General features: G+C 40.2%; 1 protein-coding gene across 3 annotated transcripts in view; it reads left to right on the top strand.

Moving 5' to 3' along the window:
- The window catches only part of ccdc87 (coiled-coil domain containing 87), a 115,986-nt gene that overhangs the window by 12,299 nt on the left and 78,492 nt on the right, over nucleotides 1-25,195 (top strand). For 2 of the 3 annotated variants that reach the window (XM_043713618.1, XM_043713619.1), the window contains 7 exons: nucleotides 8,052-8,200; nucleotides 9,348-9,598; nucleotides 13,767-14,001; nucleotides 14,102-14,195; nucleotides 16,682-16,755; nucleotides 17,207-17,361; nucleotides 24,374-24,503. In XM_043713618.1, the coding sequence (XP_043569553.1) occupies nucleotides 8,052-8,200; nucleotides 9,348-9,598; nucleotides 13,767-14,001; nucleotides 14,102-14,195; nucleotides 16,682-16,755; nucleotides 17,207-17,361; nucleotides 24,374-24,503 (1,088 nt within the window). The remainder of the gene's footprint in view (nucleotides 1-8,051; nucleotides 8,201-9,347; nucleotides 9,599-13,766; nucleotides 14,002-14,101; nucleotides 14,196-16,681; nucleotides 16,756-17,206; nucleotides 17,362-24,373; nucleotides 24,504-25,195) is intronic. The other variant, XM_043713620.1, reaches the window with a different exon arrangement.

Raw genomic sequence — 25,195 nt, forward strand, 5'->3', positions numbered from 1 at the left:
CACCCTTCCCTTCTGAGTAATGGGGACAGGCTCCGTGCCAGAGGCCTGAACCCCATTGCTTACCCCTGGTAAGTCATCCCCCCCACAAGTATCCAAAACGGTATACTTGTTCTTGAGGGAAACGGCTGCAGGGGGTCCCTGCACTGGCTGCTTCCTCCCAGTCCCCCTCACTGTCACCCATCTATCTGCCATCTTTGGAGTTACTACTTCCCTAAAGCTCCGATCTATGACCCCTTTTGCCTCCCGAATGATCCTAGGTTCATCCAACTCCAGCTCCAGTTCCCTAACACGGTCTTGGAGGAGCTGGAGATGGGTGCACTTCCTGCAAGTGTAATCAGCAGGGACGACCATTGCATCCCTCACCTCAAACATGTTGCAAGAGGAACATTGCACTGCCTTCACTGCCATCCCTCTAAAAGTAACCTTTTAAAAAAAAACTAGGTCTAAAGAATAGAACAAGCAAAATGCAGCACTCACCTCCTTACCACAACGGGTCTTATTATTAGGTTAGAGGAGGAGGGCGGGTAGGAGGCCTCAGGTTCCTCTCCTGCACGCTTTTACAGGGAAAAAAAAACCTACCCAGGTAAGCTTGTGCTACACCAGCTTCCGGCTGCCCCTCTGGTCGTTGTCACTTCCCCCTGCTGCTCCCGCTCTTTCTGTGAAGAGAAAAAAAACACCGCTGCCCACTACCGGTAAGTAATTTTAAAACAAACTGTCTCACCTTAGCTGTAGCCTTTGGGGTCCTTTAAACTCAGCTGCTGCTCACACTCAAAATAAGCTGCTGCTCGCACTCAAAATGAAATTCAATAAAAGTTAGTATGAACAATGGCCCAATGATGAAAATGTAGACATTGTCATAAAAACCCATTTGCTTAAAAAATGCCCTTTAGGAAAAGAAATCTGCCACTCTTGACTTCTCTGACCTACATGAGACTCCACACCAACAACAATGTACCTGATAGAAAGTACAGGCTCTAGATTTGTGTACTGGACAAGAATCACTCTTCAATAAATGTAATTAGACTCAAGCTACAGGTAAACAGTTAAAAACATAGCGACCCTATAGTGAAGGAAGAGGCCATTTGGTCCATTGAGTCTCAACTAAGTTGACTCTTAGCTGAACCTGATTAACTAATTAGGATTGGACAATAAATGCTGGCAGAGCCAGCAGCACTCCAGGGATTTTTTTTTCATCTTCCCATGGCTCCAGGTGAATACAGAATGAATAGTAATTTAAAAAGACCATAAGACATAGGAGCAGAAACTAGGCCATTCAGCCCATCGAGTCTGCTCCACCATTCAATCATGGCTGATAAGGTTCTCAACCCCTTTCTCCCACTTTCTGCCTGTAACCCTTGATCCCCTTGTAACTCAAGAACCTATCTATCTCAGACTTAAATATACTCAATAACCTGGCCTCCACAGCTTCTGTGGCAATAAATTTCATAGATTCAGCACTCTCCGGCTGTCCTTATCTCCGTTCGAAAAGGTCTTCCCTTTACCTGAGGGCTATGCCCTCTGGTCCTCGTCTCTCCTACCAATGGAAACATCTTCCCAACATCTACTCTGTACAGGCCATTCAGTATTCTATATATTTCAATTAGATCCCCCCCATTCTTCTAAACTCCATCGAGTATAAACCCAGAGTCTTCAAATGTTTCTCATATGTGAACTTTTCATTCCTGGGACCATTCTCGTCAACCTCCTGTGCACATGCTCCAAGGCCAGTACATCCTTCCTGAGATATGGAGCCCAAAACTGCATACAATACTCCAAATGTGGTCTGGCCAGAGCCTTATGGAGCCTCAGAGGTAAATCCCTGATTTCATATTCAAGACTTCTCAAAATAAATGCTATTACTGCATTTGCCTTTCTAACTACTGACTCAACTTGCAAGTCTACCTTGCGAGAATCCTGGACTAGAGCTCCCAAGTCTCTTTGCACTTCAGACTTCTGAATTCTCTCCCCATTTAGAAAATAGTCCTCGCCTCTATTCTTCCTACTAAAGTGCATGACCTTACACTTTCCCACATTGTACTCCATCTGCCACTTCTTTTCCCTGTCTCCTAACCTGTCCAAATCTTCTGTAGCTTCCTTACCTCCTCAATGCTACGTCTCTCTACCTAGCTCTGTATCGTCTACAAATGTAGCCTGAATGCCCCTCAGTTCTTTCATCTAGATTATTAACATATAAAGTGAAAAGTTATGGTTCCAACACTGAGCCTTGCTGAACACCACTTGTCACTGGCTGCCATCGTGTGAAGGACCCTTTTGTCCCCACTGTCTGCTTTCTGCCAGACAGCCAAGCTTCTATCCATGCTACCTCTATCACTGTGGGCCCTTATCTTACTCAGGAGCCTCCTGTGCGGCACCTTGTCAAAGGCCTTCTTGAATGCCACATAGGTAACAGCCATTGGCTCTCCTTGGTCTAACCTGCCTGTTACTTCCTCAAAGAATTCTAGCAGATTTGTCATGACCTCCCCTTGATGAAACCATGCTGACTTTGTCCTATTTTACCATACACTTCAAGTATTCAGAAATCTCATCCTTCACAATGGGTTCCAGGATCTTACCCATGATCCAGGTTAGGCTAATTGGTCTGTAATTTTCCATCGTTTGCCTTACTCGCTTTTGAAACAGGGATGTCACATTGCTGATTTTTCAGTCCTCTGGCACCCTCCTTGATTCTAGATCACCACTTTCATAACACCTTCACTATCTCTTCAGTTATCTCTCTTAAAACTCTGGGGTGACGTCCATCTGGTCCAGGTTATTTATCCACTTTCAAGCCATTCAGTTTTTCTAGCACCTTCTCCTTAGTGATGGCTGCCATACTCAGCTCTGCACCCTCACTCCCTTGAATTTTTGGGAAATTGCTCATGTCTTCCACTGTGAAGACTGATGCAAAATAATTATTCAGTTCATTTCCTTTTTTCCCACTACTATCTTTCAAGCATAATTTTCCAGTGATCCAATGTCTACTTTTCCCTCTCTTTTGCCCTTCATATATCTAAAGAAACTCTTACAGTCTTCCTTTATATTACTGGCTAACTTACCTTCATATTTAATCTTCTCCCTCCTTATTTTTTTTTGCCTTCCGTTGGTCTTTGTAAGCTTTCCAATCCTCTGGTTTCCACTGCCATTTGCCACATTATATGCTTTCTCTTTTGCTTTTATGCTATCCCTGACTTCCCGCGTCAGCTATGGTTATCTCATCCTCCCTGTACCATGCTTCTTTTCCCTCAGGATGAATTTATGCTTTGACTCCTGAATTACTGCAGAAATTCCTGCCATTACTGTTCCACTGTCTTTCCTGCTAGGCGCCTCTCCCAGTCAGTTCTACCCAGCTCCTCCCTCATGGCTCTGTCGTTGCCTGTATTCAGCTGTAATACCGTTACCTCTGATTCTATCTTCTCCCTCTCAAATTGCAGAGTAAATTCAATCATATTATGATCACTGCCTCCTAGGTGTTCCTTCACCTTAAGCACCCTTATCAAATCTGCCTCATTGGACAACACTAAATCCAGTATTGGCTGTTCCCTAGTGGGCTGCACCACAAACTGCTCCAAAAAGCCATCTTGTAGACATTCCACAAATTGCTTTTCTTGCAGTTTACTACCAACCTGATTTTCCCAGTCCACCCACATATCGAAATCCCCCATGATCACTGTAACTTTGCCGTTCCTACACGTCTTTTCTACCTCCTGGTGTACTCTGTGCCCCAGCTCCGTACTACTATTTGGAGGCCTGTACATAACTCCAACTATGTTTTTTTAACCTTTGCAGTTCCTCAATTCTACCCACAAATATTCTACACCATCTGACTGTACTTCATTTCTTACTATTGATTTAATTTCATTTCTTACAAATAAGGCAACCTCACCCTGTATGCCCACCTGCCTTTCTTTTCGATAGGATGTACATCCATGATCAAAGTCTGTGTGAAAAAACAGCACTAAAAGAAAAATGGCCAAACTAACACACAACAGGGAGGACACCACAACACACACCTGGGTTAGAAACCTCTCCCACAGACAGCTCACAGGCATGTAAAGAACAATACTGGCCAAGGGACTCAACTACAACCACAGGGACACCAAGACAGCAGACTTCCTAGCAGCACTAGAATGCACACTCAGGAACAATGGACTGACAGAAGAGACACAACAAACAGTGAGACAAAGTATCGTACCTCTGATAACAAGGAAAAGACAAACACATAACCTCAACACCAAGGAGAGGGAAGCACTAAAATCACTAAGAAACGATAAGAACATAATCATACTACCAGCAGACAAAGGCAGAATGACGGTCATCCTGGACAAAGCAGAGTACATCCAGAAAGCGCAACAACTACTTGCAGATACCAACACTAACCAAAAGAGAGAGTTTGACCCTACCCCACAGCTCACCAATAGAATAAACAACACACTGAGGAACCTACAAAAAAACGGACAGATAACCAGAGCTGACCTACAAAGAATGAAACCTGAAAGCAACAACACCCCCAGATTCTATGGACTACCTAAAGTTCACAAACCAGACATTCCACTCAGACCCATAGTATCACTACCAGGGACACCATCACACAAACTGGCTAAAGAACTACAGCAGAAACTGAAACACCTGATCAACGGATCCAGACACTCTATACAATCAACACAGGAATTCTTGGACATCATCAGAAATATACACAGAGACAAGGAAGAAACCATGGTCTCATTCGATGTAACGGCACTGTTCACCTCTATCGACAAAACCCTAGCCAGGGAAACAATAGCCAACCTGCTGGACATACAGACAGATAACAGGACATTGAACCTATCGACAAAGACGGCATACTCAAACTACTGGACCTGTGCCTCACAACACACTTCACATTCAACAACCAAATATATGAACAAATCAACGGCACACCCATGGGCTCACCCATCTCTGGACTCATAGCAGAAGCGGTAATGCGAAGATTAGAACAAACAGTCTTACCGCAAATATCTGACCAAACTCTGGGTCAGATATGTGGATGACACCTTTGTAATCATTAAAAACACAGAAATAGAAAACACACACAGGATCATCACCGCCACACTAACAGGAACCCGATTCACTAGAGAGGAAGAAAAGGACAACCAACTCCCATTCCTAGAGGTGATGGTACAGAGAACACCGAACGGAGAATTCACCACAAAGGTATACAGGAAAGTCACACACACAGACCAAGTCCTGAACTACGAAAGCAACCACCCCAACACACAGAAAAGAAGTTGCATCAAGACACTATTCAAAAGGGCCACAACACACTGCAGTACACCAGAACTGCAAAAAGAGGAAGAGGAACACCTGTACAATATATTTGCCAGAAACAGATACCCACGCAATTTCATCAACAGATGCCTAAGGGAAAGACAATGGAATGAGGACATGCCACAACCCAAAGGACTAGCCACACTACATCAAGAGCATTTCCGAACTGACAGCCAGACTACTGCGACCACTAGGACTCATAACAGCACACAAACCAACAGCCACTCTCAGACAACAACTCACCAGGACGAAGGACCCGATACCCAGCATGAGCAAAACCAATTTAGTGTACAAAATCCCATGCTAGGACTGCACAAAACACTACATAGGACAAACAGGAAGGCTGCATCCATGAACACCAACTAGCCACGAAACGAAACGACCAGCTATCCTTAGTAGCCACACATGCAGACGACAAGCAACATGAATTCGACTGGACAACACTACTATTATACGACAAGCCCATCAGAGATCAGCAAGGGAATTCCTAGAGGCATGGCATTCATCCACAGATTCAATCAATAAGCACATCGACCTGGACCCAATATACCGACCACTGCAGCGGACAGCTGGAACTGACAACCGGAAGCGGCAGATTCAAACCACTACAAATGCCGGAGGAAAGATCACAGAAGCGCTTCAGAGGAGGCTCCCAAGCACGGAGGATGTCACCTAGACAGGGGACGAAACGTCTGCAACACAAATTCCCAGCTGGGCGAACAGTATATCTGTGAATATTCAGCTCCCAATCCTGATCGCCTTGCAAGCAAGTCTCCGTGATTCCCGCCACGTCTGGAGGGATATACTGGAGGGTGGTGTGCGATCAGAGCTTAAAATTCTTGAGTTGGCATGGAAGTGACACAGGAGTATGGGGGACTGGGGTGATTGGAATTCATGAGTAGCCATAGAGATGGCATTGGTTATGAAGGGCATGAGCTGGTATGGAAGTAAGATGGGTCGTGGTAGAGTGATTGGTGGGTGCGAAGCACAACCATGGAGGTCATAATTTGTGAGTGGTGAGGGGTTATGAAAGTCAAGCGCTAGAAGCCACAATAGCTTCTAAAGCATCTGGACAAAGTGGACTGAGTGAAGCCTTCTCACAGCTCCTCTCCCCAGAGTCACAATTGAATCCAAAGGTACCTTTGGAATCTGAGCAGGTTTACCAAGTTGGAAAACTCCCTGACTTAAGCTACCTGCGTTGGCAGTAAAAATCTGGCCCCAAAGTGTTTTATAATAGCATACCATATTCTATTGCAATTTTATTTAAAATTAGCCCCTCCAAAACTGCCATGGAAGAAAGCTATTCATTTTTGAGTGCTCATTATGAAATGGAGACTCATTGTATCATTAGAAAGGTTATTGAATTGTTGGGACATCATAGCCAAGACTAATTCTGAGCTTATCAAATATTTCAAACAATGCAGGCTTGTTGCATTACAAAGAGAAGGAGCAAGTCTGGATAATTAATTTGTTATTTGTTTTAATAAGGAGTATTGAGGTTACTGGAACATTTGGAATTGAAGGTAATATATTTTCACGAATACTTTTGAGAACAGTTTATTAATCAACTAAATCTGAGTTTTCATTTTAAAGTCATTGTCGAGAGAATCATTGCTAACTTAACAACTAGATGCAAAGTGTGCATTATGAAAAATTATGTGAAAAGGATGTCTTGAGGTCATGCAAGTTGTCATAATGTTAAGACTCACTTGGGTAGTGCACTGGAAATCATGTCCTGCTTTCCTGGAGTTGTTGCAAGAGTTAAAAATTTTAAGAAGTACATAAAGTTTCCCAATTTACCTGACTTTCAAACGAGCCCGATAGAAAATATAAACCAAGTCTCTGTACTGAACGAGAATCACTATTCATTAAATGTAATTAGATTTCGGCAACTGCATCGTAAAATCTCTATAGTGCAGAAAGACACCACTCAGTCTATTGAGTCTCGCCTGCACTTGACAGCCAGTGGAGTGTTTTTGGAGTTACCAGTCAGTAATGAGATGATTATTGAAAACCAGAGTACCATGAAGAAGGCCATATTGGATCAGCAATATCAAGAGTATTGGAGGCAGAGTAATTAGAGGCAAGATCTCATGTAATGAAACCTCCAACAATATATCCAACAAGGGGAAAGTGAGGACTGCAGATCCTGGAGATGAGAATCGAGAATGTGGCGCTGAAAAAGCACAGCAGGTCAGGCAGCATCTGAGGAGCAGGAGAATTGACGTTTCGAGCATAAGTTCTTCATCTCCTGCTCCTCAGATGCTGCCTGACCTGCTGTGCTTTTCCAGCACCACACTCTCGACAACAATATATCCAACCAAAGTTATTATCCTGTTAAAGGTATATAAACATAAATAGGAATCCTAAAAATTACAGGCCAACTATATCATGAATAACTTTTGCATTATATTGAGAGATAAATTGTTTGTTCAAGGTAGTTGATTGAACAGATGATTTTAGATTACCACGTGCAATCATTGTGAGTCATGTATTCCATTGAATTCTCGTGTGCTAAGCCATGATCTGTGAAAGCATGCACAGACTTTGCTTGAATGAAGAACACACAAATGGAGCAGTGTAACATGTTAATGCCTAAAAACACTCACTGAAAGGTACCAATATCAAACAAGTACTCAAGTAGAAATGCAGTATTTAAAGTCTATCATAAAAGCAGAGCAGCTTTGTAGGACTTAATTCATGTAATTTGTTATTGTTTGTATCCATTTTTGATTATGTCCTTGAAGTGTTTCAGTTAAAGCGTCCAGTAACTCCTATTGATCAAAATGTTCAGTCGGCCCCGGCCACTCTCAAGGAACTCTGTCAATTGATTCAAAGAAGGATCAGTGCAAAAACAGAAGTTTCATCAGTTTCTTTAGCTACACAACAGGCGCTGGTAGGTGCTTCTATTTTTAAGAAGGGATATGTTCATATGCGGAGTGAGCAGATAGGCATCAGCAGCCAATGATGTCTTTCATCACAATCTTGTTAAAAATGTGAATCTGATATCAATTCCCTGATCTCTCTGCATACACTGATTTTATGTTTTCTGACTCAGATTTTCAGCTTTTACAGTCTTTGTATTCCATTCATATTTTTTAATTTTTGACTTTCCATGTTGGATTCATTTTATCATTTGATTTTGGTGACCTTATTACTTCAGCCTCTTTCCATTTTTGACCAAACGTAATAATGCAGTTGATGCGTACTGGCAGCCCATCAATAGCAGCCCTTTCTGTGTAGTCTTAAATATAAATTGTCACTGTTGGTAGGCTGTTGGGGTTTGAGAACCAACACAGCTGAACCTTCTGTTATCATTCTATAAAATTGATTTCTTATAAGACTCATGGATGATGATTAGGAATGAAAACAAATAGTGCTGGATGAACTCATACTGGCATCATCTATGGAGAGGGAAATTCAAGTTTAATATAACTATTCTTCAGAGCTTCTTCAGGAGTGATTGGGTGAGGGAACACTAGATATTCCCAATGTCAACATTGTGCAACTCTGAAGTCACAGAGCCTCCACTATTTTGCATCGCTCAAACTTACAAATACATTACAAGCCAATGATCAATTATTGGACTTCTGATTTGTTTCTCACCATGTCACATTAGAAGTTGCATTTATCAGTTTATTTTTTGGGCAATTTTTCTATAGTAAAAGCAAATACAGCAAACTTTGTTTTAACTGGCATCATATGAACCAACATTTATGATAAACCGGCAAAAATTATATATCTCAAATGCCTCAAGTTTATCTAAAATACAGAGATTTACTGTATTATCGTGATGTCTAAGTTGTCAGTTGAGGGTGCGAATGAGAAGACTCTGTGCCAGTAAGGTTTATTTAAGAGAAATAAATTATTGAAGTGAATAAAGCATAATACCTGAATATTTGATCAACCAGTACATTGGTCCCATGAGTGCCAGTTAATAAAAAGTTTGCTGTACCTCTTTTGAACTAATTATGCAATATTATTTTTAAAAGTATACTGTGCTTCTGAACAGATTAATTTGAAGTTGGTATTGTTATTGTTAGGGAGGAATGATTTTAGCAGATGTAAAGATGCTTTGGGAGGAGTTTTTGCACCAATCTGATGACATTACTTTGACAAACGTGGAAAACAAAGAACTCAGCCGACGAATTACTACACATATCATCACAGTCTGTGAACAGTTATTCCTTCACTATCTTCAAATGGTGGATGTAGTAAGACAGCGCTCCATTTTCACTGATGAGGCTAACCTTAGTAGACTGAAGGCTCAGCTCACAGTTGACTGCACTAAGTAGTAAGTTTTTCAACTTAAATAAGCAAAATTTTATTGTTTTAATGCTCCTCTTTATATTCCTTTCTGCTTTGTTACATAAGGTTGTTACATGAAGTCAGACTATACAAAATAATTTGCGAACACAATGGAACAAAAGTTTGCATAACTAGTAAATTCATAATAAGATATGAAGATTGCAAAACATTTTGTTATACTACAATTAACAATTTATGATGGCTGGCAGTTATTTACATTCAATTCCTACAAATCAAAAACAAATAATTAAGTTGATACAATGTTACAGATTAGGGTGAAACAGCTCATTTTTGTCTCATCGTAATTGATCTATTCATTTCATTTATTGTCCTATCTAATTGTTTTTAAAAATGATTTCAAGATTATTAGCTTGATGACCCACTTTGAAACTCAATATTAAATGTTGATTATGCTTTTTTATGGAGCTAAAAATCACACAACACCAAGTTGTAGTCCAAAAGATTTACTTAGAAGTACAACTTTTGGAGTTCTGCTCCTTCATCAAGTAGCTGTGCAGCAGGATCATAAGACACAGAATTTATAGCAAAAGATCACAATGTCATGCGTGCAACTGATACGATATACTGAAAAATTTAGTCTTTCATCTTTTAGAATGGTTTGCAGACTTCGGTTCATTAACATGTAAATCACAACTTCTTTCAAATCAGATTTTCAACATAACTTAAGGTTATGTTGAAAAGGGGACATCTCAGCTCAGACAATGCTTTTAAGGTGTGAGGTTAGAGTCTGTCTGTAACCCAATCTTGAGTCGGACTGATTTTATTTCCAAAGTAGGATTTTATAAAATGTTACACGGATTGACTGTCTGTGGATTGTGTACGTTTTGACCAAAATAAAATGTAAGTGCAATCACAATTCTGTAAGTGCAAATTCATCCCATAGACTTATATGTGTGTATGCATGCATGTGAGGGAGGGAGGGAGCGACAGAGCGAGAGAGAGAGAGAGGTTTGTGCACGCCTCTTGGAGGGTGTATGCGTGTGTGTCTGAGAGAGAACATGTGTATGAGAGAGAGTCTGTGCGAGTGTGTGAATATGTAAGAGTGTGCATGTGAGAGTGTATAATGCAGTAGGATCACCTGTAGTGTGACCTGAACCCATGGTTCCGGTTGAGGCCATCATCATTGGTACAGAACTTGGCTATCAGCCTTTGCTTGGCTATTCTGCGTTGTTACATATCCTGAAGTCTGCCTTGGAGGACAGTCCCCAAAGATCAGAGGCTGAATATCCCTGACCACTGAGGTATTCCCCAAATGAGAGGGAACATCCCTGACTGGTGTTTGTTGCGCGGTGTCCATTCATCTGTTGTCGTCACGTCTACTTGGTCTCGCCAATGTACCATGTCCCAGGGCAACCTTGACTGCAGGTTATGAGGTAGATAGCGTTGACCGAGTCAAATGAGTACCTGCTGCACAAATGGTGGGTGCTGCTCCTTCATCAGGTAGCTGTGCAGCAGGATCATAAGACACAGAATTTATAGCAAAAGATCATGCATGCAACTGATACGATATATTGAACAAACCTAGATTGCTGTTAAGTCTTTCATCTTTTAGATTGGTTTGCAGGTTTCAGTTCATTAGTATGAAAATCCCACAACTTCTCTCAAATCAGATTCTCGAGATAACTTAAGGTTTTATAAAAGGAAAGGGGACATCTCAGCTCAGACAATGCTTTTAAGGTGTGAGGTTAGAGTCTGTCTGTAACTCAATCTTGAGTCAGACTGGTTCTATTTCCAAAGTAGGAATTTATGAAATGTTACATGGATTGACTGCCTGCTTTTTGAGCAAAATAGAATGTGTCTGCAATCACAATTCTGCAAATGCAAATTCACCCCATTGACTTATATGTGTGTGTGTATGCATGCATGTGAGGGAGATGTGCATGGTGGGTGGTGTCCCTTCATGAGTTAGAGGTATCTGTGTCGACACTCTGACACATCTTGCAGTGGTTGCCATGACAGGGTTGTACAGTGTTGTGGTCGATGTTGTCCTGAAGGCTGGGCAGTTTGCTATAAACAGTGGTCTGGCAGTTGTTCACAGGTGAGAAGTGGAGGTATGGGGAAGGTCTTGGTGAGGCGCTCATCCTCACCGATAATGTGTTGCAGACTGCGAATAATATGATGTAATTTCTACATTCTGGAAAGTACTGGACAATGAAGGGTACCCTATCAGTCACATCCTGTGTCTCTCCTGAGAGACATACTCACACAAGTACACGCACACTCTTGCATGTTCACACATTCATGCAGACCCTCCCTCATATGCACACTCTCTCAGACACACACACATACACCCCCAAGAGACACACACACTCATATGCACATACACACTCTCTCTCCCTCACATGCATGCATACACACATGCATGAATGCATACAGAATTGTGATTGCAGACACACTCTATTTTGCTCAAAAAGCAGGCAGTCAATCCATGTAACATTTCATAAATTCCTACTTTGGAAATAGAACCAGTCTGACTCAAGATTGAGTTACAGACAGACTCTAACCTCACACCTTAAAAGCATTGTCTGAGCTGAGATGTCCCCTTTCCTTTTATAAAACCTTAAGTTATCTCGAGAATCTGATTTGAGAGAAGTTGTGGGATTTTCATATTAATGAACTGAAACCTGCAAACCATTCTAAAAGATGAAAGACTTAACAGCAATCTAGGTTTGTTCAATATATCGTATCAGTTGCATGCATGATCTTTTGCGATAAATTCTGTGTCTTATGATCCTGCTGCACAGCTACCTGATGAAGGAGCAGCACTCCAAAAGCTTGTACTTCCAAATAAACCTGTTGGACCATAACCTGGTGTTGTGTAATTTTTAACTTTGTCCACCTCAGTCCAACGCCGGCACCTCCACGTCATGGCTTTTTTTTATGAAGACCTTTCTGATACCAATGCTAAATTTACAATGTACTATTCTGAACCATTGTCCCCTTTGCCATAATCTAAAATTAATTATTTTAAATTTGCTTTTCACTTTCCTTTAACTATATTCTATGTTTCTATAAAATCATGCCTCAGGTACTTCCTTCTCTTTCAAGAAGAGAAGCCCAGATTTCTCCAAACTTTCTTCGTAACTTAATTTATTGTCAACAAGAATGAGCCCTGTCACTCTTCTCAACACCAACTTCTAAGTGATTTGATGTCTCCCTTGGTTTTGGTGACTAGAGTGTTGAATAAATGATCTTAGCTCAGAGCTTGTTTGAAGATAATCTTAGTTATCTGTTTAATATTAATTAGAAACGTTACTATTTATGCTTTTGCCTTTCACAAGTGATGGAAACCATTTATAAGATAAGTGTGTGCAAAGGTCTGTGCTATATCATTGTTGAGGTGCTAATGTTTCTGAAGATGAGTATCTCAAATACTCATGCTGTGCATTTTTTTCCTTTCCTTTCCTCCTCCTCTAATTTTATTGATCATATTTGCATGGCAACTGTGTGCTAACTGTTTGGCCGTTTGCAACATTCACTCAAGATGCTTGAGTTATAATTTTTTAAGGTGTGTGGTAGCTTAAATACATTGGCAGTTGATGGAATATAGAGGATCGGATGAACAAATATGGAAGATTGAAGAAGTGCAGGGAGGGAGAAATACTGCTGTAATTCAGAAACTGCATAACGTACTTTAGTGAGTAAGAAGAATTTCTCCTTTTCACATCAGAGATGCTTGCATTTATTCTTTAATTCCCATCTGTTCATCTTTTTTGTTCTCCTTCAGCCAGTTCTCTGCTAATAAACCTTCTTTCCCCACTGGTTTATAATCTGTACAATTCAATAGCTTGCAAAATTACTTCTCAGAATGTTAAGTTGTCAGTCTGCGAGATACATGAATCACTTGTAATTCAGACTAGTTACTGGCAGCACTATTCGTTAGGTGAAAGATTTAATGAACCAGCATGCGATTTTCTGCCAATCTAGAAATTGGGATTACTTTGCTAGTTACATATATTACTGTATACTGAATTTGATATATTGATAATTTGAAAATATGGGCACAGAACTGCTCAGATCAGAATACTGAGAAAATTATAGAGTGGAGAAGAAGTCTGACATAATAGAAATAATGATTTAAATAGTAGATTTTAGTTTGTTTTCAACTGTATTTTTATGATGTTTTTTTAAAGTTTGAATTTACCAACTATAAAGCGTTGGATATCTAGAGAAATCAAGGCTTCACGCAAATTACTAGATGATGTTGATGAAGATTCCAAAATTGAATATTTCAGAAGATATAAGCATATGGTTAGTAAATCAATGTCTCCTGAAGCCAACTTTTCAATGAAACAGCTTTTCAACCTCAGCCGACCTAAGAAAACACCACCACCGCAAGAGCAAACTATAGAAACAGATCTTCAAGAGGTTAGTCATTTATTAGAATATGAATGTAGATCTTTGTTCAACTAAATATAAGGTGAATTCTCCATTTTCTTCCAACATGGGTATAATTTTTTTTTAACAGATCAATGAAAATATGCCAGAGCTGAACAAAGCGCAAGTTTATAATATGTTTCCCCATCAAGTTGAATCATCTGTTGATCATAGGCAAATGGAAAGTAAGCATTTAGCAATGGCTCAGGTTTGCTACGATAATAATGGGGAATCCATCAGGATCGGGAATCTTACCGTAGTCCAATGATAATCATTTATTTCACAAAAAATTAAATAAGATGTATGTAGATGTATTTAACTCACTGGTTTGCATGTGCAAATACCTCAACGTGAATGGTTTCTTACTTGCTTGCTAAAACCACTTCTGCTGGCTTTTGTTCTATACCCTTCGTCTTGGCTCAAGATTTCAATTGTTTTCAGGAAGGGGAACATCACACTGAAAAGATCACTAAAGTTTTGTGGTCAGCTTTCCTTGAGGTCAATGGCAAATCCTTGAGCACAAAAACTGTGCCATTGCTGTTTTCTAACTCTAATCTTTATCCCAACTCTTCTGAATTCTGATTAGTTTTAAATTCCAAAAAGCCTGTTGGATAGTACAGGAGGCAATCTTTTTTTAATCTAATATTTATTTACAGAGTGAAACATTGCAACAATGTTACCACCAAATCTCCGTTACCTCGACTACCACTGTAGTTTGTGAACTTTATATCTGCTCAAGTGAAAGCCCATATGTCCTCCACTGGATATAATTAAATCCAATGAGTATACAATTAGCAATCATTCTGTCTAAGTATTTTTAAAATGACGTTTAAATTCACATTCTAACAGCTGTGCTATGATCAGCAGTATGAGGATTGCACACACAATATTTTAATACGGCGGTCTCCCGCTTATGAATGGGTTCCATTCCTGTACATTCATAAATTGTTTTGTCCAGAAGTTGGAAAACAATACAATGCAATACAAAATAGTCATTTGTAAATACAAACAAATATTTGCATGTTGGATCCTTAAAACTAATATTAATATGGGATTTTGTTTGTAAGTTGGATGATCATGAATCGGGGATCATCTGTATTGGTCACCCAAAGGGAAACCGCCAAGTAGAGAAGACATAATTTTTGTAGAAATAAATGAAAAGTTAAAGAGTGATTAATTCCTGATGAAGAGCTTTTGCCTGAAACGTCGATTTTCCTGCCCCTCGGATGCTGTCTGACCCGCTATGCTTTTCCAGCACCACTCTAATCTTGACTCTAATCTCTAGCATCTGCAGTACCCAACTCTGCCTTATGAGGGAATGTGATGAGAGTCAGAATCGGAGTCACAGACAACAATAGTAAAAGGTTGTTTAGCCCATTGAGTCCATGCCGGTTCCCAGTGGAGCAATCCAAACCCTCCCATTTCCCTCTTGATCCCTAGCGATATGCAGTTTTATTTCTTTCAGGAGCCCATTCATTTCCAAACTGTTGACAATGTAAATAATTAACAATATTCTAAGGTTTTGGTTTTGAAATTAGGTCCTGTATGCTCACGTCTACACCATTCATTTTTCTTTACTTTTCCTTTTGTTCAAAAACAACATGGTCTGTTTCCACATTGGTATCCATGCTGCCACTGGCTTTTTTTATTGCATGGGCGTCATTTCCTTGGCAAGCTTATTATATGCCATTTTTAAAAATGTCTTTTTGAAATCCACTTACAGTACATCAACTAAATTACCCTCATAAACTCTCTCCCAGTAGGTTCTCAGGGTGGAATGGTTCCTCTTTATAGCTCTTTCATAGACCATGAATGTGCCTGGCCCAGCTATTTGATGGTGAATTTAAAATCCTGACCCTGATCATGAGGGCCCGCTTCCCTGTCTCTTTACACTAAACATACCTGATCTTTTAATATGCATCATTATGGAAGTACTATTTTCTTCATCTTGCAGCTGGTAGCTTTGTGAGGCAGGTTGCTGCCCTCATTGGACAATGGTTTCTGGTTACTGCTGGTAAAATGCTGGCCATCACTGAAATTGCACATCCTGCTAATTGGTCCTGGCATAGGACATCTTAACTGCTAAAAAAAATCTCAGCTATTCCTCATTGCCTGACTGATCTAACAGACTGTTGATGAAATATTTTTCAAGCACTATCTTTCAATTAGTATTTCGACCCAAACTAAAATCGAACAGCTGATTTGCACATCAGGACAACTACAGACCTCCAACAGAGTTTCCTCTGGCTTCACCCTGCCTAGACATACTTCATCATGGATGGCATGTTGGTTCAGTGGTTAGCACTGCAGCCTCACAACATCAGGGACCTGGGTTCAAATCCACTCTCAGCTGACTGTGCATGTAGACTTTGCACATTCTCCTTGTATCTCCGTGGGTTCCCTCAGGGTGCTTTGGTTTCCTCCCACAGTCCAAAGTTGTGCAGGTTAGGTGGATAGGCCATGCTAAATTGTTCACAGTGTCCATGGATGTGCAAGCCAGGTGGTTAACCATGGGAAATGTCGGGTTACAGGGGTTGGGGGCTGGGTCTAGGTGGGATGCACTTTGAAGGATTGGTGTGGACTCAATGGGCCAAATGGCCTGCTTCCACACTGTAGGGATTCAATGCTTTACAAATATCTAACCATGTTTAATATTATCTCCTGTTGATAGTTGCTGCTGTACGAACCTCTAATCTTTCAGAGGAGCAAAACGAACTACAGCAAGAGCAACATATAAATCTAAAGGTACATTCATTATGGGAAGCTATTTAAATCATATTCACAGCTATTTTTAGTTCTGGAATCATTGAAATCAGTGAAATGTCAGGGGTTTAAAAGTGGACCAGAATTGGCTTGTTTTGGTGAGAAACACTTGGATAAGTTCATGAAAAGAAAAGGTTTGGAGGGATATGGGCCAGGAAGAGACAGGTGGGACTAGTTTAGTTTGGGATTATGTTCGGCATAGACTGGTTGGGCTGAATGCTCTATTTCCATGCTGCATGACTCTATAAGAGTTTTGACCTGTTGTTTCTGGGATTTAGAAATTCTAATGTAGCAGTTTAAATATGTCATATTAATGTCTCATAGTGAGATGCTTATCACTTCTGTTAATTTGACCATACACAGAAAGAAAATGTAGGTAAATGGGAGGAATTAGAAATAGGGTAATTCACCACGTACACTTTTTATATTTCAGAGTTTGCAACCAAATCCAAATCTAAGAATAGGAACATCTTTTGCAGAGGATCTTGGTGCCAATGGATATACGTCAGGTTTGCAGAGCTTCGATAAAGTCCCAAAATCTGAAAGAAATAATCAAAAATATTCATCAATTACTGATGATCTCCAGAAGTAAGCACTACTATGTTGACTAATTTTCCCTACTCAGTGATATTGTAGACTTTTATTCCCTTTTTTTGCAGTCCACCAGATTTATTATGTACAAAACAGTCTTGATTATCTGAATGAGATGGGCGGGGAGTATTTTGTTTGGATGACTTGATTGTTCAGATAATGGATAGTGTTTTTATGGGACTTTGAGATCTTGCTCAGATAATCCGAAATTCGGATAACCGATGATCGGATGACCAAGGTTGTTCTGTACATCAGTAAGCCAAAGCAGTTTTAAAAATAACATATAGCTAATATTAATGGTTATCTCAGTTGGCTAGCTGACACATTTGCAATGCAAAGTGATGCCAACAGTTGGGTTCAATTCCTGTTCCAGCCAAGGTTGTCATAAAGAACTCTCCTCAATCTTTCCCTTTGTCTGAGGTGTGGTAACCCTGATGTTGAACCAATACCACTCCCCTCCTCTCTCTCTCTCTCTCTGCCTTACGAGAGAGCAGCTGTACAGTACGGTAGGATTATGGGATTTTTTTAAACCAAATTTTGTTTATTAAATCAAAGTACACTTTAAAACTGCTGAAAAAATCTTACCCGTCAAGTGATCTCATTTACATGGACTTGTGTGAAGGTCACAAAAAAACATGTGATCAGCCTGCTTTGTCCCAACCTTCACCTAGTGAGATCAGACAACCTCCTGCTAAGCTAGCTAACTTCACAACATCTCCATGCAGATCAGCTGTGCACTTTTACACAGTCTAGTCTTCTGCAAATGACCACTGTCAAACATCACAAACGTATTATCTTTCACATGGCTAGTTTGATTAATTGCTTATTAAGACTTGCTTGTGTCTCCCTGGAAAAAGGCTTATCTCTTGGACCTAGCAATCTTTGATCTCAGGCCAGCTTGTCAGGCTGCTCATTACCTATATACCATTCAGTTAACTGTATGATATTTATATCAGAGCTCATAACACTTATATAAGCACACACACATTCCTTCAGCAAAACACAAAACACTTTAAAAGCACGGACTGTTCTAATCTATAACTCATCACCAGGATTCGTATGTTTTATCCTCAGTTTATTTCAGCTATCAGCAAATTTATGTTATATATACAATACCTGTCTGACCTTTAACTATCAAATAAGTCCTTAAAAACAGCAAGTTGCATTGATGAATCATGTTTTTTCTAATTAGTCTTTTAATATTGAACACATTATTTGCTGAAGCTTAACCACAAAATTAACAAGGCTCCAACACACATATTGCTGCTGTTATTTAAGGAGGATCTCTGGGAGAGGTTAGTTGGCCATTTGTTATACGGTCCAACATGATACTCATGTTTACTCTTGTGAACATAGAATGGACTTGGGTGAGGACGTTGAAGGGTTCTGGTACTCAAGAAGGTATATGCTGAAGCAGTTCACTTCTTTTAGGGAGGAAAAATAGAACATTTAATCTCATATATAGAAAAAAGATTTGGAAGTGGAATTAGCAGACAGGAAGCCTGCAAAATGCATCAAGTGTCCATCCTCCCCTGTCCCAAAAAACACTTCCACCCTTATCAAAAGTCCTCTTTGGGCTTCAGTCTCCTTCTCATGGGTTCCACTCCACTTCTCCAGTAGCTCAGTGATTAGCACTGCTGCGTCACAGCGCCAGGACCTAGGTTCAATTCTGGCCTTGGGTGACTGTCTGTGTGGACTTTGCACATTCTCCCTGTGTCTTGTGGGTTTCCTCTGGGTGCTCTTGTTTCCTCCCATAGTCCTATGCAGGTTGGAGGATTGGCCCTCCTAAATTGCCCCATAGGGTCCAGGGGTGTGCAGATTAGGTAGGTGAGCCATGGAAAATGCAGGATTTGGCGGGGTGGAGTGGGGGAGGTGATGGTGGGTAGCATACGAGGCTGGATCTGGGTGGGATGCTCTTCAAAAGGTTGAGTCAATGGGCTGAATGGCCTGCTTCCACAATGTGGGGATTCCATGACGTAGACCCCCCCCCCACACCAACAAACACATACCTCCCTTTCCCTTGCCTCTGATTCTTCCCCTTACCTCTGATTCTTCCCTCACAAGATCTCCTGATCCTCAGGCTTCACTCCTCCCCAGCCCAACTCCACTGAACTCCAGGCCTCAATTATGATTAACTGAATTTGCTTTGCACTGATCTTCATCAAGCCGATGACAGATGATTGCTGGCTGTCAATGATGAGAAACTGCACACCAGCAAGTGGAAACATTGATGGTAAAGTGTGTAATACAGGGAGTCAACATGGACGGTTGTGTGAAGCAGCTCAAGGCCAGATTTGGCTGGAGCTATACTATTGTGCCTCTTCCTGGCCCCAATAAGATCAGTTCAAAACATAACTTTGAGTCTCTACCTCTTCCCTAACAGGCTGTGCACTGCTCACTAGGTCACTAAAGTCACTTCAGAACCCTATGTATGTTATAAGGTTTTGGTTAGCTTGTGTTATTGAGGCTGCTGCTGGAACAGCTTATTTAAATTTGCTACAGAGTGGGGTTGGAGTGGTAATTCAAAACAACCTAATTAGAACATCGGTTTCATTTGCTTTAGTTCCTGAATAACATTCACTATTGAAATGTATTTTATAAATTATCCTTTTTTTGTATTAGCTATGAAACTATAAAATTGTTTTATAAATAATTATGTGAAGCACAATGAAGTCAAAGCTTTTTATGTGCTTCAGCCTGCCATGTCCTGTTATGACATTCCATCTGTTGAAAAGAGCCAAAGGTGAATGATAAGCATTTTAGAATTTAAAAAAAGTTATTAAACTTTCCTTGCCAAAATATTATTAAATCCTATAATGTTATTATAGTCTCAGATATTTGGCAAAAACTATGAAAAATGTGAAAAATATTCATTCTTTGGAGTTTATCAAGGCATGATAAAATTGACCGTACCGCCTACAGGGCCTTGATGCAGCCCAGGGCCTGAGAGCTTGGTGCAGACTAGGCTGTAGGGTCCCCTGTTAATCTCTACTCATGATCTCTCTTTGTTTCTGTTGGGTTTTTTTTCAAACCTCCCCTAAGAAACGTTTGTATTTAGTTTGATTCTCAATTGTATTTTTGAAATGACACATTGTAAGCAGACTTTTCTTCTTTATCAATTTCTTATCCAGGGAGATTAGTATTTCTTTACCTGATCTTTCCTTTTTGAGGGAGTATTCCTTGACTTTGCCTGAACTGTTTTTGTTTAGGAAGGCAGCCCATTTTTCAGCTACAGTTTTACCCACCAACCTTTGGTTCCAGTTGATCCAGCCTAGCTCCATTCTTGCCCCATTGAAATTGGCTCTCCCCAGTTTATTTTCATTATTCTGGATTTGGCACTGACCTTCTCTCCCATTGGCCAAGAGCTTATAAGCATTGTCTGTTGAGTGCTCCCCCCACTACTACTTCAGGTGCGTAACTAATCAAATTTCCAAGAACTTTGATCCATCAGTGTCTGCTTTTCTTGTTGAACTGGACATCAACTGCTATAGAGAACTCTCCTGAATACAATCTATGAACACTCCCCCCACTCTTCCTTTTACACTACGACTATCCCCATCTGTTTTGCAGTAGTTTAGAATCCTCTATTATAACTACTCTAAAATATTTCCACTTCTGTAATTTTTCTGCACTTTTGTTCCTCTACAACATTCCTAATAGATGGTTGTCTGTAGGCTATATTGAGCAATGTAATTGCACACTTTTTATATACTTTAGCCAATTGATTTTGTCCTTGAACCCTCTGGGACATTATTGTCCAGCACTGCAAAACTCTCCTTAGCCAATACTGCAACCTCCTCCTTTTCTTGCTTTCCAATTTTTTCTGAATACCTTGTCCGCAGAATATTTTAACATCCAGACTTGACATTCCTTGAGTCAAGTCGATGTTATCATCACAACATTCTAAGTCTACATGATAATCTATGCCTGCAGGTAATCAATTATGTTTACTATATTCCGTGCATTCACATACCTACAATATAAGCCTGATTTAGATTTCATTTTTTTCTCCCTTACCCAGACTTCATCAGTTATGTTACTATTGTCTATTCTACTGCTGCCTGTTTCTCTTAGTATTTTGTGCACCCTGATACTCCTCCCTGATATTATTTCCTGGTCTCAAACCCTGCAGAGTTAGCTTAAAGTATCCAGCAGCACTAGCCCAAATGCCCAGAAGCATTCACTCCATGCTCTGTTTAGCTGCAATGCATCTGGTTTGTGCAGAAGTCAATATCTTTACTGTCAGTGTCCATTCTAAATCCCTTCCTCCTCCATCAGCTTTCCAACCATGCTTTTATCTGCTTTATTCTCGAATTACTACTTTTGAAGTTTTGCTGCTGCCTGTTTTCAGTAGCTTGCTTCTGAAATTCTGTCTGCAGGCCAACATCACACTTCTTACCTAATACATTGTTACCAATGTGGACCATCTGGTTATTCCTCATCTCCATAAAGCCAATCTGTGATCCTTGATTCTGATACCAGGGAGGCAACATACTGTACTGGAGTGATGTCTATAGCTGCAGAAACATCTGATGTTCCCCTAATTAATGAATCACTGACTGTTATTGCTTTTCTTTTCTTCTTCCTTTGCTCCTGTATAGCTGAGCCTCTCATGGTCCTACAAACTTGTCTCTGGCTGTGCTCCTCTGAGCAAGCCTTCACCAAGCTGGGGGCCAACAGATTTCTTTAAACTTCATAAGGGATTGTAATTCTTCATGTTTGCTGATCTGGGCTTGAAACTCCATTTCAAGAGTTTGTCCATCATGATTATCTCACTAACAACTCTTGTTCCGGTTCACTGCTCCATGGACCCTGAAAATCTGACTCCATAGCATAGGCACAGCTTCAGCTTTTCACTGACAGCTGTTCAATCTAGAACTTCTCTATGTTTTCCCGGAGCTGATAGAATATGAGTTTCTAGATTGGGGCTGTTAATGTAGTCCAATCAGGGGCCCCTGATTGACAGATAAAAAGGGGCATGAGAGAGACACTGGGAGCTAACTCTGAATGAGGTAGTAGTAAAGTCAAGGACTGTTTATGTGTAAGAAAATGGTTATTTGGTGATGGATACGGCCTCTGTGGATTTACTTCAGAGACTACTCTTTGTCTCCTTAACATAAGTGTGTCTTCTTTGAACTCCTCTTCAGTGATCCCCAAAGAATCCTGAGTCATCTATTAGGAACCTTTTGCAATTAGCCTTGCCCCCTATGGCTGGACAGAATTGAATATTGCCACCTACCCACTCTTGAACTGTGTGATTCATTTGAACACATAGCATTCTAGACACAATTTTATTGGTCAAACAGCTCGACTTTAAGCAAAACATACTTTATTTGTACACCATAGCTAAAATACAGATAAATTAAAAATAAAAGATTCAGCTTTACTATGACTCTGTTGCAATGCTTAACAAAATTACATATTAACTATTACTAATTAACTGTTCCAATATGGTAGCATCCCAAAAACACTCACTTGACAAGGCAAATTCAGTAAAATCGATTGTCTGCCATGCTATTCTAGCAGCCAGAAGTGAACCCCAGCTTTCATCTGTAACCGAGAGAACAATAAGAGTGTCCACATCTAGCTTCAAGACCCCAGCAACTGCAGAAAGATAAAACTAAAAATCCTGGTTCTGCGGGAGCTTGACCCCACCCATTCAAACTGCTTTTATTGATCCAATTTTAAAAAATGCCCAAGGCCTCACAATCTGTTTACTTAACTAGCTTTGAGCTGACCACTTGTCAATTCTGTCTCATCCTTTCTTCATAAAAAGAAACCAAGACAAAATACATTTCATAGACTCAGAAAGTATGGAAACAGACCCTTTGGTCCAACCAATCTATGCTGCACATGATCCCAAACTAAATTAATCCCACCTGCTTGCTTCTGGCCCATACCCCTCCAAGCCAGATGTTGTAATTGAACCTACATTCACCACTTCCTCAGGAAGTTAATTCTACATGTGAATTCTCTGTGTAAAAAACTTTGGCTCTCATGTCATTTTTTAAATCTCTCTCCTCTCAGCTTAAAATTGTGCCCCCTCATCATGAAATCCTGATCCTAGGGAAAAGACAACTACCATCTATACCTCTCATTATTTTATAAACTTCTATCACATTGCCTCTCAACCTCCTATGCTCCAATGAAAAAACTCCCAGTCTATTCAGTCTTTCTTCATTACTTAAATCTTCCATGCCCAGCAACATCCTGGTAAACCTCTTCTGAACCCTCTGCAGCTTAATAATATTCTTCTATAACATCGTAATCCAGAAAAGGCTCCACCAATGTTCTGTACAAGTCAACATGATTTCCTAATTCCTATACTCAAAGGACTGAGCAATAAAGGAAAGCACGTCAAACACCCTTTTAACCACCCTGTCTATATTCTTAATGCTATGGTATTGTCACACCTTGTTTGACTGATGATGTCGTTATTAGGTAGATGGGAGTTTTGTGAATATGGCATGCCAAGGTACGTTTCCAGTTTGTAAGGTATTTGCATTTGTTATGATTATATGGGAGCAGGTTGGGAAGGGGCAGAGCTAGATATGGAGTGTAAGTCTTTAGAGGTCATGTCTGAGATGTTGTTGGGGTCTTAGCCTTTATTTCTCCGCTGACCAACATTTTTCCCCTCAGCCTGGGATTATGTTCTCTCTTAGCTTTCTACCACTTTCACCTCTGTCTGGATGAAGATTAAATATTCTGTCCTTCTCCAACATTTGATCTGTGCCATATTTTCCCTCCTTGTTGGACCTGGAACAATGTTTTTGTTTGAGAGACACATTTCATAGACCAGAGAAAACAATGGGAATTGGTGACCTGACATCACCAAAAACCCCATTTTGTATTTGCACTGGGGAAGACATCCTTGCCATATGTGTCATAGGATGGTGTAATCGGGTCAACAAAAAATGAGGAGATCTAATATAATGTCTCTAATATCAACATTTTAATTTTTATCGTCAATGAATATAATTTGTGTCACGTATTTACTGTCTTCATATAGGCTGTTGGAAACTTCCACTCCAGATGAAGAAGATAGTGATCCTGAAACAAGCCTTCCTCCCCTGATTCAAGCACTCACATATGATCATACTCAGGAAATTAAAAAATACACGCAAGAGAAAATACTGATGGTACTGTTATGAATAAACGTTTGTAAGATTGTTTTGTTGTTGGAACTGCCTCTTTAATTTAAGGTAAGATGGAAGGATGAAAGAGTCTCTGAATTCTACTCAACTAACAGTAGCCTTCTTTCTATGAGCTAGTAGTGCCCTGGTTGACTTAGTGTGAAGAAGGTGCAAGATTGTCCACACCTGTAGGCAATGAGAAGAGTAGTTAAGTTAGTTGGAAAATGGTTCGTCTCCAAGACTCACAGGCATATAAAATTTGTCAGGTTTTAAAAACAAGTATGATTTCAGCTGTAAGTTTAATTCCAAGAGAGAATGAGTTTGGTGTTAAGAAAATGGCCTATTATTATTTCTACCAGGATATGTGATTCACATTGTCAGGGAGATAGGCTTTGAGAGCAGAGAGGTCAACAAAACGTGATGGATTAGGTTTCTTACAACATCATTGTAAGAAATCTATAATCATTGAACTTCACAAATATAAGTATATCTGCAGCCATCTGAGAGACAGAGAACAGGAAATAAGGCAGCCGGTCCTGCACCTGAAGCAAAGAAAATATTGAGTTTGTTGTTTCAACATGCAGATCTTGGCTGGGAGCTGACATTCAGATTGAGGAGACTAGATTAATGAAGATTCAAGGAGGCTGGTAGCCTTAACTTGAGCTGGAGTGAAGTATTCTCCTTTGTAAACTGGAGTC

Source organism: Chiloscyllium plagiosum, chromosome 23 (genome assembly GCF_004010195.1).
Source record: "Chiloscyllium plagiosum isolate BGI_BamShark_2017 chromosome 23, ASM401019v2, whole genome shotgun sequence".
Taxonomy (NCBI): Eukaryota; Metazoa; Chordata; class Chondrichthyes; order Orectolobiformes; family Hemiscylliidae; genus Chiloscyllium; species Chiloscyllium plagiosum.